Below are 12,930 nucleotides of genomic sequence, written 5' to 3'. Positions count from 1 at the left end.
TTGCCCGGGAACTGCCTTCAGTGTTATCTTTCCTCTTCCTATCCCCAGAAGGCAATGAAAAGAGCTGGCTATGAGGCACAAGCTGGCATGAGCGTGGAGGTAAGGAAGTGAGTGGGGCTGATGGGGTCAGACAGGGCAGGATGGGACATGGAGGGATGGAGGGATATGGCATGCGAGAACCCCTGCCAACTGTGTCTCTCATCCGCACTCCCCCGCTCTCACACAGAGCCATCTTCAGGTGAATGTCAAAGGCCTGGTCTTAAGACCTTACATGGCCAGAGACAAACATGGGAGAGACAGAAGTCAGAGTGGAGATGTCCTGAGACATCGAGATGACCCCAGGGTCACAAAGCACGGTGCAAACGTCAGTGTAGGACCATTTACAGTCAATCCAGTGGGTAACCAGGGGGATTCTGTCTGCGTCATGCAGGGGTTACTAGGCGGGACTACTGACGGTCCCCTCGGGGCCCCCTCCCAGATTCAGGCAGGTGGGCCCTTGGGAGCCCAGCCAGGCACTCACTGTAGAAGGTGGTCAGGGCCACAGGAGGCTGGGCGCTGAAGTCATAGTGCTCATAGTCTGAGTCCGAGCCAGAGTCTGAGTCCTCAGGGGGCGGGGCCTGGACCTGGATGGGCAGCATGAAAACTGGGGAAAGAACAGAGTCGAGAGCATGGCAAAGTGGTGGGCGGAAAGGCGTAGGGAGACATGGTAGAGTATGAACGGCAGAGGTGAGAGGCAGAGTGGCAGGGGAGCACCAAGTAGCCCTTTTTTTTTTCTTTCTTTTCTGGGACAGGGTCTCACTCTGTTGTCCAGGCTGGAGTACAGTGGTGCCATCACAGCTCGCTGCAGCATTGACCTCCTGGGCTCAGGCGATCCTCCCACCTCAGCCTCCCGAGTAGCTGGGACCACAGGCATGCACCATCACGCCCAGCTAATTTTTGAATTTTTTGTAGAGACAGGTTTTCACCATGTTGCCCAGGCTGGTCTCAAACTCCTGGGCTCAAGCGATCCATCCCCCTCGGCCTCCCAAAGTGCTGGGACTATAGGCATCCACCAGTGTGCCCAGCCTGGGTAGCCCATCTTGTACAAGCCACCCAGTCTGAAGTTTCTAGGCTGCCTTCGTTCATTTCCAATATGGAGAACTAAACATTTATTTAGCAAACGCTTAACACAGTACTTACTATATGTGAGGCACTATTCTAACACTTACAAGTATTACCTCATTTAACCCTCATGATAACTCTGTAAAGTGGGTACATTATTATCCCCATTTTGCCTTGGAGGGAACTGAGGCACAGACAGGTTCTTACCTGGCCCAGAGCCAGCAGTCTGGCTCTAAACCTCCAGACTGTGCTATTCAGTGAGCAGCTGCCTTGTGCTAAGCCTTATGCTAGATGCTGTATTCACATTCTCTTTTCATATATATGGACTCTCTGTGCAAAGGATATTTATAATATTTGGCTGAGTTTTGTATTGGTTTTTATGTCATTGAACTCTTTCCGATAAAGGTGATTGAATATATTCATAATGCAAGGTGATTAAGCTCAAATTCCTCTGCAAGAGGTATAAATCCATATATCATAAAGGATGAATGACTGACCCTTTTTTTTTTTTTTTTTGAGACAGAGTCTTGCTCTGTCGCCCAGGCTGGAGTGCAGTGGCATGATCTCGGCTCACTGCAACCTCCGCCTCCCAGGTTCAAGCGATTCTCCTGCCTCAGCTTCCCAAGTAGCTGGGATTACAGGTGCACGCCACCACACCTGGCTAATTTTTGCATTTTTTGTAGAGACGGGGTTTCACCATGTTGGCCAGGCTGGTCTCCAACTCCTGACCTCAAGTGATCTGCCCACCTCAGGCTCCCAAAGTGCTGGGATTACAGGCGTGAGCCACTGTACCCAGCCCCAATTTGTTTTTTTGTTTAGAAAATATGAACTATGAAATAAAACCACATTCTAGGAGAATCTTGATGGGGCTTCACAAGGCCAATTGGGCAGGACATTGACAAGGATGATGATATCACAAGCCTACTAGCCAACTACAGAGCAAAGCAGAACAGAGCTTTCCTCTGAGAACCAAGATCTAAAACGTGCTTAGCCTGTATTTGTCCAGAACTCAAAACTCTAGAGTCCTAGCGTGACTGAACTGGAAGGTCATCTGCCCTTCAATGTCCAGGGAAGACTTGAGCCTGCTCAAGGTCCCAGGGCTGGGAGTGGGCTGGCCCAGATCTCATCTCCAGCTGTGTGTACGTCTTGGACCTAAGCGGTGCTGACCTTCCAGAAAGCGCACCCTTCTTGTCCTCCCCAGCCCTCCCACACCCAGGATGGGGGACATCCTACCTTCTTTGGGGATGGTGATGGGGACCGGTTGATAGCTATTGCTCCCTGCTGGGATGGTGGTGGGTAGGTGCTGGTGGTTCACCATTACGGGGAGGGCTGGGGGAGGGGAGGCAGAAATTCTACAAGTCATTTTTTTTGCCCTCTCCCAGTCTACCTGGTTCCGTTCTGTTCTCGTCGACATACCACCCTCCTCATTCCCCCAACACTTGCAGGCACACATGCGCGCACATACACACACACACACAGGCACACACACACATGCACAGTCTGGTCCTCCCCGCTGGTGCGTCCATGACTCCTGGGCATGCTAGGAAAATCCTTTCCACCTTGGGGATCTCCCCAGGGCCAGGGCCGGGTGGCCATTGCTGGACCACGCCACTGCTGCTGGGGTTCTGCCAAGGCTCACATCCCCCTGGGATGGCTGGCGGGGGATACTGTATGCCATGGCTTCCAGAACCTTGCACTTACCATATTTTCCTTTAATTCTCAAGAGGATGAAGGCTATGAAGATGAGGGAGCCAAGGAAGAGAATTCCCAGAACGATGGAGGGGATGAGAAGCATTAGCTCCCGAGATTCCTTGTTCTCTATTTTCACTGTCACAGAAGATTCTGGAAACAAGAATTCCAATTCAGGAAGAAAGAGGAATGGGCACTCACCCTTCTTCTTGCCTTTCCGTTCTCTGTAAAGCTGACCTGCTTCCCTTTTTATGTTATCTTCCTCCTTGCTTCCTTTTTCCAATTTTCTCATTGCTTTTAAGTGTGTGGTGTATATTAGGCGCTCAATAAATGCATATTGAATGCATGAGCAATTGATTAAATGAATTACTGCCTGAAATAGAACTCTGGCCACCAGGCTGCAGAGATCTATCTGTCTGCTAGCTCTTCAGTATGTAGTCTTTGTTCAATAGACAACTATTGAGTACCCGCTGTGTGCCTGGCCCTAGACCCTGGGGCTACACATAAGACAACAGTATCACAGGCCTTGAGGGGCTTTTGTCTAGCGGAGAGATCAATAAGTAACCCAATCCAGTATGATGAGGCACCCGCTGTGATGGAGGTTTGAACAGCGACACTGGGGGCATGAGGCCCTACAAAAGGCACTTCATTCTCTGTGAGGGAAGACCAACGCTGACTTCCCAGAGACAGTGACTCTGAGCCACCTCTGGCAGTGAACAGACCATCAGGAGAGCTGTGCCTGAGTGCCCCCTCCTTCCCACCAGACATCCCCTCCATGAGGACGGGAGTGGGGTCTGGGATTCAGGGTCTCCCACCTCTGCAGCCCCACTCTGGGGTGACTTCTTGCCCTCCCCCTCCCTCAGCCTCCCCTCTGCTTAAAAGAATGCGAAGCACAAGAATGGATACAGGGGTCAGTGAAGAGGGTTCCTGGAGTGAGCAGACCACAGGGCTAGATGACTAGTAGTGACAGCAACGGGGAGGGAGATGAGATCATCCAGACCTCTTTGCTGGGGGCAGAGTCTGCTTCCCCTGGGAGAGAACCCTCTCCCTGTGTTAATTTTCTCCTCTCCCCTCTCTGTCTGCAAATGGGGAAGTTTGGGCCAGGATGGGAGCTGGATCTGGCAGCAGGAAGCAGATGTGAGAGTGAGGCTGGGTGTTGCGGCCATGGGGAGACCTGTGAATGTGGGTCCAGAGGGCCGTGGCCGAGGGAGGGGCTGATGGACCAAGGGCCGGGGTGTGGTCCCTGGATCTCTCTTTGTGCTTCACTCTTTGCCCTTCCAGGATGGCGTGGATCCCCACTCCAACCTCAGGAAGAGAAAGCATGTGCAGGTTGCCTGCGGGGCCTGGCAGGAGCTTGCCCGGCAGCCTGTGCAGTTGTACATTTCATTTCCTCTCTGTGCTGTCATCTATGGCTAGGGCCTCTGTGCCCTCTCCCCAAACCCCTGTTCACTGCTTCTGGGTGTCTGAGAGAATATGACAGAGAGCTAGGAGGCAGAGCAAGGGAGTCCTGTGGGTATCCCAGGACTGCAAAGGGGGTCAATGCCTGAACTAAATACTCATAGCAACAGCAGACTTTCGGACAGTTCTTACTGTCTTTGAGGCTCTGTTCTAAGTGCTTTACAAAAATTAATTCACTGGAGCCTCATAGCAATGCTAGGAGAAAGTACTATATGCTTATCACCCCCATTTTATAATTGAGGTGTCTGAGGCTCAGAGAGGTTACGAGTTGCCCAACAGGGCACAGCTAGCAAGAGGCACAGCTGGGAGTTGAGTCCTGGGAGTCTGCTCTGACGCCAGCCAAGCTACACGCAGCTGGTGGGTAGACCAAGAATGGATCTGGAATTCAGAGCCTTGGTTGTCGGTTCTGGCCAGCAATCTCTAGCTGCGACTTCAGCCTCGGAGCCTCAGCTCCTTTCTTGATGTAAGGGTTATAATAAGACCTCTCCCATTTGGCTACCAAGAGGATTAAAGGGTTGGGAAATAATGGCTATAAAGCACTAGGCCCAGTGTCTGGCCTGTTATGAACACAGGGCTGTGTGCCAGCATTCCCGCTACCCAGCTGGGCCAAGATCACCCTCCCCCTGCCGCCCCGACCCTGACCCCTGCTTGAGGTAGTATCAGCTCTCTCCAGCTCTTTCCTTCTGCCCTCCAGCAGCTCACAGGAAAGTGGGGGAATGGACTTCTGTCCAGGAAGTATCAGGACTCAGTGATCTATGGGCTGACTTGGCAAGGAGGGGATGTAGAAGGAGCAGAAATGCCGCCCAGAGAGCCCCGGGGAGGTAAGTCCATTGGCTGGAGGTGGAGGATGAGGACCAAACCATCCTCCACCCCAACACAGGTGTGCACAGGAACACACACACACACACACACACACACACAGATGTCCAAGCTTCTGAGAAACCGCGTAGTACCCAGCAACACTTACCTATAGTGACTGTCTGAACATTTGCAGGGACTTCGGGAGTGGACAGATTGTGCAAACTCCGGGAAGCTGTCAGAAAGCACCACCCAGTCACTCAATGCATGTTACTGAGCACCGACTGTGTGCCAGGCCTTGGGTTAGAAACTGAATGGGACAGACAAGTGACCCAGAACTAGGGTGTGCTCCCATCAGGGACATGTGGCTAAGGAAACTTACCTCCCTCCCCTCCCCCACCCCCCACAGTAAGGAGGAACTCATGGATTAAATTCTGGGAAGGCTCTTTGGTTAGAATAAAGGGCTAATAGAATTATCCCTTCTTTCTGTGTAAGCTGCTACAGACCACAAATCCGTTTTCCATTCAGTTTCAGTTTGTTCTTAATCAGCCTAGGGAGATGAAGAGCGGACATTATCTTCATTATCATAATCGGCATTCCCGTTGGGCAGGTAGGCTCACAAAGAAATGAGCTTAGAAGTCCCTCGGCAGATACTATCAGGTTTCCCAGCTATCCTGCGAAGTGCCTAGTATCAGCATCCACACATGGAGGTTAAGGGACTATCGGAAGCCTCCTTGCTCGTAAATGGCAGAGCTGGAGTTTGTAACCTGGTGTCTGAATGCCGTAAGAATGCAAATACCATGTTTCTTCAGATCTATCTAACACTCACATTTTTTCAAACTTTAACACGTCTGAAATTGGGATCATGGCCTCAGTCACTACATTTGATGGTTTATTTTGGCAGTGTTCGTTCTTCTTTATGGTATATAAAATAATAATGGTGTGACTTATAAACAATGCTATCTTAGATTTGGCGAGATATGGTAGAACCCAACTCATAGAGTGCGTATGAGGCTCAGCTGAAATAAGAGCTACTTAGTGCTCAACAATGCCTAGCATATGATCAGGGTTCCAGAAGCTGTCACCGATATTATTACTAGGGCCTGCTAATATTATTTTTATTGTCATCACCAGGCCTGGGATGGCAAATTGGTTTCAACTCTTGAGTCAATCCCAGTCAAGAGGAACCATTGCTTAGCATATAATGTCTTCATATATGATTCATCATTCTGGGGCTGAGTGGAGCATCTGAAAATACCTCGATGAATTAGCACTGTCTGCCTGGGCACCATAAGGACAACGGTCCTTCTTATGCCATATGTGCCATTGCCGATCTGGTGCCTATTGTGGTCCTTGGACTGTAAGTTTTTAGGACATGGATTCAGGTAGAATTCTGGCTCAAATCTGGGGGGTGGAGTAGGATGGGGTACCTGAGCAGAGGACCCTGGCTGCCAGCGACTGGCTGCAGAGGTTGGAGTTGTTGAACCGCCAGGAGCAGTTGGAGAGGGTGAGCTCCTCCCCATTGCATGAGTAGTACATCCTGCCAGACAAGGAGTGGGGCAGCCCCTTGGGCCTCTCAACTGCGGTTCCACAGCCCAAGGACTGGCAGAGCACCTTGGCCTCCGATGGGTACCACTCACTGTCACACACTGTGTTCCAGACCCCTCGGAAGTGTACCTCCACCTGCCCCTCGCAGCGGTCAGCGCCCCCTGTCAGGCGCCAGGACTGGTGCTCTGCAGGGAAGGGGCAGAGGGGACAGAGTCAGGTCAGAATCCTTTGGGCAGAAATTCCCGCCAGCCCGGACCCACCAGTGCAGGCATCAATGCAGCCATTTGGTCTCCAGATCTTGTGTCTTCTCCCTCCTGTGTCTGTGTCCCCCTGTCACCTGCCCCCTCTGCTCTGGCCAACCCTGCTGTGACAAGTGTGGTCTGTGGAGCAGCAGCATCGGCATTGCCTGGGATCTTGTTAGAAACGCAGACTCTGGAGCTCTGCCTCAGACCTACTGACTCAGAATCTACATTTTAACACCTCCACCTCCCCCGTCTCCTGCTTATCAAAGAGAGGCACTGGCTGGTCCAGAACCTTCTGGCCCCTCCTGGACAGACCAACAGCCTCCTCAGAGGCCTCCCTGCCTTCAGTCTCCCCTTGCTGCTTGAATGCAGGTGGCCAACTCCCACTCGGGAAGAGTCTCACTTTTAATGTCACCTCTTCCAGGAGGTGGTCAGCCTTAGCCTACAGCTCCGCATTGCCTGCTGCCTCTAGACTCCACCTGACTGCCTTTCTTGGGGGCATTTACCACTTTCTCTCCTGAATTATATTTGTCTCAGTCTCATCTCCCCTCCTGAACTGTGACATCTCAAGGGCAGGGACCACCTCTCCGGCACTAACTCCAGGCTTGGCGCCCAGTAGGCCTATGGGGAGTGTTGGTAGTGACCGGGCTTCAGCGACTCCGCCCACTGACCTGAGCACACCACGCCCGCGTCCTCTTTGTGGCCGCAGTAGTGCTGTCCTGGCAGCCCCGGGCAGTCCCACAGGTAAGCTTCGGCCCCCGAGCAGTTCACCTGGTCCCGGTGGATAGGCCCGCGGCCAGGCGTGAAGTGCAAGCCGGGCAGGGCCTGGACTGCCCAGCCGCAGCCCAGTTGCCTGCACACCACGTGGGCGTCCTCTAGGTCCCAAGTGTCATCGCACACTGATCCCCACTCGCCATGCTCCAGCATCTCCACGCGGCCGGCGCAGGAGCTGCCACCGTCCACCAGGCGCAGCGCGCGGTTCTCTAGGGGTGGGAGGGGGTTGTGGACGCTGGGGCACCCGGCCAGGAAGGGAGGGTTGGGATGATGGTTGGACCGGCCGGAGAGTTGTGAGCGTGTTGTGGACCCAGTGAGAGGGCTGTAGCCCGGTAGGCAAGACTGGGAATCCCCCCAGGACTGCAGATGGGTTAGGTAGAGCCGCAGGCTGGTGGGAGGGACCAGAGACCTGGTGGGCGGGGCCTGGAGGGCAGGTTTGGGAGCCTGGGAGCCACAGCGCTAAGGGACCCTGTGAACCTGGCATGTTTATGTATATGGCAAAAGGGGAGGAGAGACCCAGAGCGGGCGGGGACAGGGAAGCGGCGGGCCCAGTAAGTGGGGTTAGAGACCGGGTTAGCTTTGGGAACCCAGGGGTGGGACTAGGGACCAAGTGTGGGGGTGGAGTCTGGAGGCCAGATCCGAGGAAACGCTCAGATCTGGAAATGACTCGAGGTCGTCCTCCGGGTGGGAACCCGGTGCGTTTGCACTGGTAGGCGGTGGGGGTGGAGGTCTGGAGGGCGAGGCTTGCGTCCATGGGCTGGAGCCAGGGACAGTGGCTGAAGGCCTGGGGAGTGGGGTAGGTGGGGGCCCGTGTAGGGGGTGCGCTCGTACCTGCACAGGTGACACGGGCCCGCCTCCCGTCGCTGCGGCACGCGTGCTCCACCACCTCGCAGAGCCGCCACTCGGCGCCGCTGCACAGGAGGGCGGGAGCCCCGGCCAGAGTGGCATTAGCTGCTGCGCTGGTGTTCCCGGCTGCCGGCGGGGGCGGCAGCTCGGGGGTCGGCAGGGCGAGCTGAGAGGCGGCCTCCGCCCCGCCGCAGCCCAGTGCTCGGCACACGGCCTCGGCGGCGCGGCTGTCCCAGAGCGCCCCGCACGCGGGCTCCCAGGATGCCTCGAGCCGGACCTCCACCGTCCCGCTGCAGCTGCTGCTCCCGTTTGTCAGACGGACCGGAAGCCGCTCCCCTGGAAGTGTCAGACCAGAGAGCTGAGACCGGTGGGGCCTGGGCAGGGGGTTGCCCAGGCTCTGCCACTGACTCTATGCGTGAACTTTGACAACGCCCTGCCTGGCTAGGGGTCTCAGCTTTCCAGTCTGCAAAATGGAGCCGGGCTGGCTCATCCCTGAGCCCACCTTGAGGCCTGACCCTGTGGTTCTCCTTAGAGTCAGCCGAAAGTGGGGCTTGGGAGTGACTCTAGAGGTTAAGATGGGTGACAGACAACTAGGGGTCCAGCCCCCCAGAAACCCTCCTCACTTGCTCCTGTCTCCAGGGGCACCCGTTTGTGAAAGAAAGGCAGAGTTGTGAGTTCAGGGGCCCTGGTCCAGTGGGTGCATGCTTCCCCTGAAGGCCCCTCTGCTCCCCTGAGGGTACTGTCCTAGAGGCTGTCATAGTGACTAGGGAACCTTGGACGATTGTGAAGGGGCTGGCCATGGGGTTGATGATGGGCTGCTTCAGCTGATGGTGGTCCTCACTTCCCCAGAACCCCTTCTTTGGGAACCACCTGCCCCTTTTAGCCCAGGATTGTACCCCCAGTGCTAGCATGCATCTTTGCATACAGTAGGTCCTTAATAAACGTCTGCTGAGTAAATCAAGGACCCTGCCTCCCCCGAGAACTCTAGCCTGTTCTCAACAAATCCCCTTAAAATGCTCCAGGCATACCTGCCCACCTGTATGTGACTTATCAGTGTCCTCTCAAAAATGGTAGTTTTACGATCTCAAAGTGAATTGATAGTGGAACTTCAGGTGATGGGTCAGGAAGAAGTGTTGTCTGAAGTCAGGGAGCCTCCCTGGTATCCTAAATGTCCATTTCCCTTCTTTATTACCCTGGGGGACCACCTACAGAAAGCTGATCATGGACCCCCCAGAGGGAATGTTTGCTCACCTGGCTCCCAGAGCTCACTCTCTGCACTGCTGGTGTTGAGCTGGTCAGATGGGGCTGGAGATGGATGACCTGAAATGAACCAGCAGCAGCATGGTGGGTGAGTGAGCTCAGGCCTGGAGACCACAGAGGCACCCTGATGAGCAGGGGGCACTTCCTGGAGCCTGTGGTGGCTACATGAGGCCTTTGGAAAAGACATGGTCCTCAACTTTGGGTGCATTGGCCTCCCTTCAAGGTAGGGAAAGTTCTCAAACATTGGCATTTCAGGATCCTCCGCTTTACCTATTCACTGCACACACATCTTCAGAAATCGGAGTAGAACAGGGAGGAAAGGCAGTGGGCACTGGGGCCAGACACACAAAGTGGCTTCGTGACCATGAATTGGTGACTTAATCTTTCTGTGCCAGTCCCAATTTTTCAGCTATGATTCTTAGGAAAATATTGTGAGACTGAAATGAGACAGCCTATGAAATACTTGACATATAAAAAAGCTCGAAAGTGGGAGTGATTTAAAAAAAGAAAATTTTGTTTGTAGAATTTGTTTGAGAATTTCATATCAGACTTTAGAATAATTGGCACATCCTGGACTGGGAACCACTGGATTGCAAAGTGCCTTCAGACACTAAGAAACTAGCATTCATGAAGGACAGGTATTTGCATATTTGCATATATTGTTCCATTTACTTTCTTTCTTTCTTTTTTTTTTTTTTTTTTGAGACAGAGTTTCGCTCTTGTTGCCCAAGCTGGAGTGCAATGGCTTGATCTCGGCTCACCGCAACCTCCACCTCCCGGATTCAAGCGATTCTCCTGTCTCAGCCTCCTGAGTAGCTGGGATTACAGGCATGCGCCACCACGCCTGGCTAATTTTGTATTTTTAGTAGAGACGGGGTTTCTCCATGTTGGTCAGGCTGGTCTCGAACTCCTGACCTCAGGTGATCTGCCTGCCTCAGCCTCCCAAAGTGCTGGGATTACAGGCGTGAGCCACTGCATCTGGCCTATTCCATTTACTTTCAACAATGCAATGAGGCAGGTGTTAGCATTCTTATTTTACAGATTAGGAAAAGGAGGCTCCAAAAGCAAAAATCAGTTGTCCCTGCCAGATAGGGTCCATTTATTCCACCAGAGCTACTATCCATTCTGCCCTGGGAGGCTGACCTGTTTGGATTAACCCCTGTCTTCCTGGGCCTTATGGCTTCTGTCAGATTCAGCCAATGGGGAGCCTTAGCAGAGCTAGGCAGAAGTGAGGAGAGCGAAGATGTGACACTTATTCCTCTGGCCCTCCCTGTGAGGTCCCTCGGGTAGGCTGTGTCCCTCATGTGAAAGACATTGCTTATTCAAGGTGACCTCTCCTTGACTGTCTCCTACTCGGACTCACTGACCACTCCCTTGTTGTGTCTCCTTTGGCCAGAAGTTGCTGTTAGATTCTACTTACTGCATTACCCTTTGTAAATAGTTCTTCTGTAAATAAGTCCCCTTTAAATTCCTATTCTAGGTTTCCTGGTGGGACCCCGACTGATGCGTGGGCCTAAGGCCACCCAGTGAGCAAGCTGCAGAGCCCGGATTTAAACTGTCTCCAAGGACTTGCCTCCCCTCTGGGCTGGGATGTTTGGGCTTGCAAAGCACAAAGGGAGGCTCTGGGGCAGGGACTGTTGTGGTTGCCTATGAACTCCTCTGCATTTCCTGGTTTCTCTTGCACTTAGGTTGGGCTGGTTGAAGCCTAGGCAGAAGACGTCTGCCTGCTTTTGAGCCAAAGCAGGGAAGAGGCAGTGAGCCATTTCCATTTACGTCTTCCCTGTTGAGGGATATTAGAGGCCCTGGGTTGTGGAGGAACTGCAAGAGGGAAGGGGATGTTGACCCAGCTTGGATTTTGTGTGAGTAAGGAGTAAGCCCTTATCGTGTTAAACCATGAAGATTTGGGGGTGTCCTTGTTGCTACAGCCTTGCCTAGCCTGGCCTGACCGATACAGAGGCTGAAGAGTCGGACATGACCACTACACATTCCTGGAGCTTCACCTGAGGAGATTCCACGGACATACCCCCTGATCCTGAGCTTGTGCATGTGCGCGTGCACACCCTGGCAGACAGCCCTCTCCAGGAAACTGTGTGGGCCTCTTCATCATCAGGCAGAAAGTCATCAGCCCTCTAATTGCCGTCCTCGCTAACTCTCTGGCTGTCTGCCCAGCCTGAGCCCCTGGAGGAGAAATGACTCCAAATTCAGAGCACAAACTCTGTGGCTGATGTATTAGAATGTTCAGCGCAAGAATTCAGATGCCCACAAGTTAGGATTTCAGAATCCCGGTTCCCACAGCAACCGTCCCAGTGCTCCTGCGTAGTTTTCAATGTTACTACATGGGGTGGGGGAGGGGGATTGAATGATGGCTGCAGTGTGTATGACTGCGAGGTGTGTGCATGTGAGTGTGTGTGAGGGACTGTGTGCATATGTGATTACGACTGTGTGTGTGAATGTGATGTGTGTGGGGCAGGGGGGCTTTAGCTCTGCTCTGTATCATCTCTCTCTCTGGGTCTGGAAAACCACTTTCTCATGCATAAAGACACAAATGTGTTCTCCTAGATCAGAAAACCCTAGAGGGCAGGGCCCACGGCTGGGTCAGCCCTGTGTCCCCCACAGTGTCCAAGGCAATGTTTGCTGATTGACTGAATGAATGAGTGAGCAGCAGCTGCCAGCTCCAAGGCAGCTGGTTGAAAGCGGATAACCTCGAGGGCTTTATTTTTGTGTCAAGCATTCTCCCATCCCCTATCCCAAGAAGGGAACCTGGCTTCTCTGTTCTCTGACTTCTGTGCTACAGGAACAAAAGCAGAAATTACCTGGAACCGTCTTTCCATCCAGGCCTCATTTCACAGAGGGCCGAATGCAAGATCAGCGTTTCTCAGACATCATTATCACCTTTTTTGTTTTGAGACAGAGGCTCGCTCTGTCGCCCAGGCTGGAGTGCAGTGGCACAATCTCGGCTCACTGCAACCTCCACCTCCTGGGTTCAAGCGATTCTCGTGCCTCAGTTTCCCGAGTAGCTGGGACTACAGGCGCTTGCCACGATGCTGGCTAATTTTTGTATATTTTTTGTAGAGACGGGGTTTTCCCATGTTGCCCAGGCTGGTCTCAAATTCCTGAGCTCAAGTGATCTGCCCGCCTCAGCCTCCCAAACTGTTGGGATTACAGGCGTGAGCCACCGCACCCGGCCCATTGTTACCACTTTTGCCTGGCCCTG

General features: G+C 53.3%; 1 protein-coding gene across 2 annotated transcripts in view; it reads right to left on the bottom strand.

Moving 5' to 3' along the window:
- CD6 (CD6 molecule) overlaps nucleotides 1-12,930 on the bottom strand; it is a 47,503-nt gene that overhangs the window by 4,026 nt on the left and 30,547 nt on the right. For both annotated transcript variants that reach the window (XM_031016447.3, XM_055354237.2), the window contains exons 2-9: nucleotides 9,708-9,776; nucleotides 8,442-8,792; nucleotides 7,508-7,819; nucleotides 6,477-6,779; nucleotides 5,216-5,281; nucleotides 2,803-2,943; nucleotides 2,335-2,430; nucleotides 521-643 (exon numbers count right to left, since the gene is read on the bottom strand). In XM_031016447.3, coding sequence (XP_030872307.1) covers nucleotides 521-643; nucleotides 2,335-2,430; nucleotides 2,803-2,943; nucleotides 5,216-5,281; nucleotides 6,477-6,779; nucleotides 7,508-7,819; nucleotides 8,442-8,792; nucleotides 9,708-9,776 — 1,461 coding nt within the window. The remainder of the gene's footprint in view (nucleotides 1-520; nucleotides 644-2,334; nucleotides 2,431-2,802; nucleotides 2,944-5,215; nucleotides 5,282-6,476; nucleotides 6,780-7,507; nucleotides 7,820-8,441; nucleotides 8,793-9,707; nucleotides 9,777-12,930) is intronic.

Source organism: Gorilla gorilla, chromosome 9 (genome assembly GCF_029281585.2).
Source record: "Gorilla gorilla gorilla isolate KB3781 chromosome 9, NHGRI_mGorGor1-v2.1_pri, whole genome shotgun sequence".
Lineage (NCBI taxonomy): Eukaryota > Metazoa > Chordata > Mammalia > Primates > Hominidae > Gorilla > Gorilla gorilla.
Note: the sequence above shows the minus strand (reverse complement) of the source record. Positions and strands in the feature narration are given on the sequence as shown.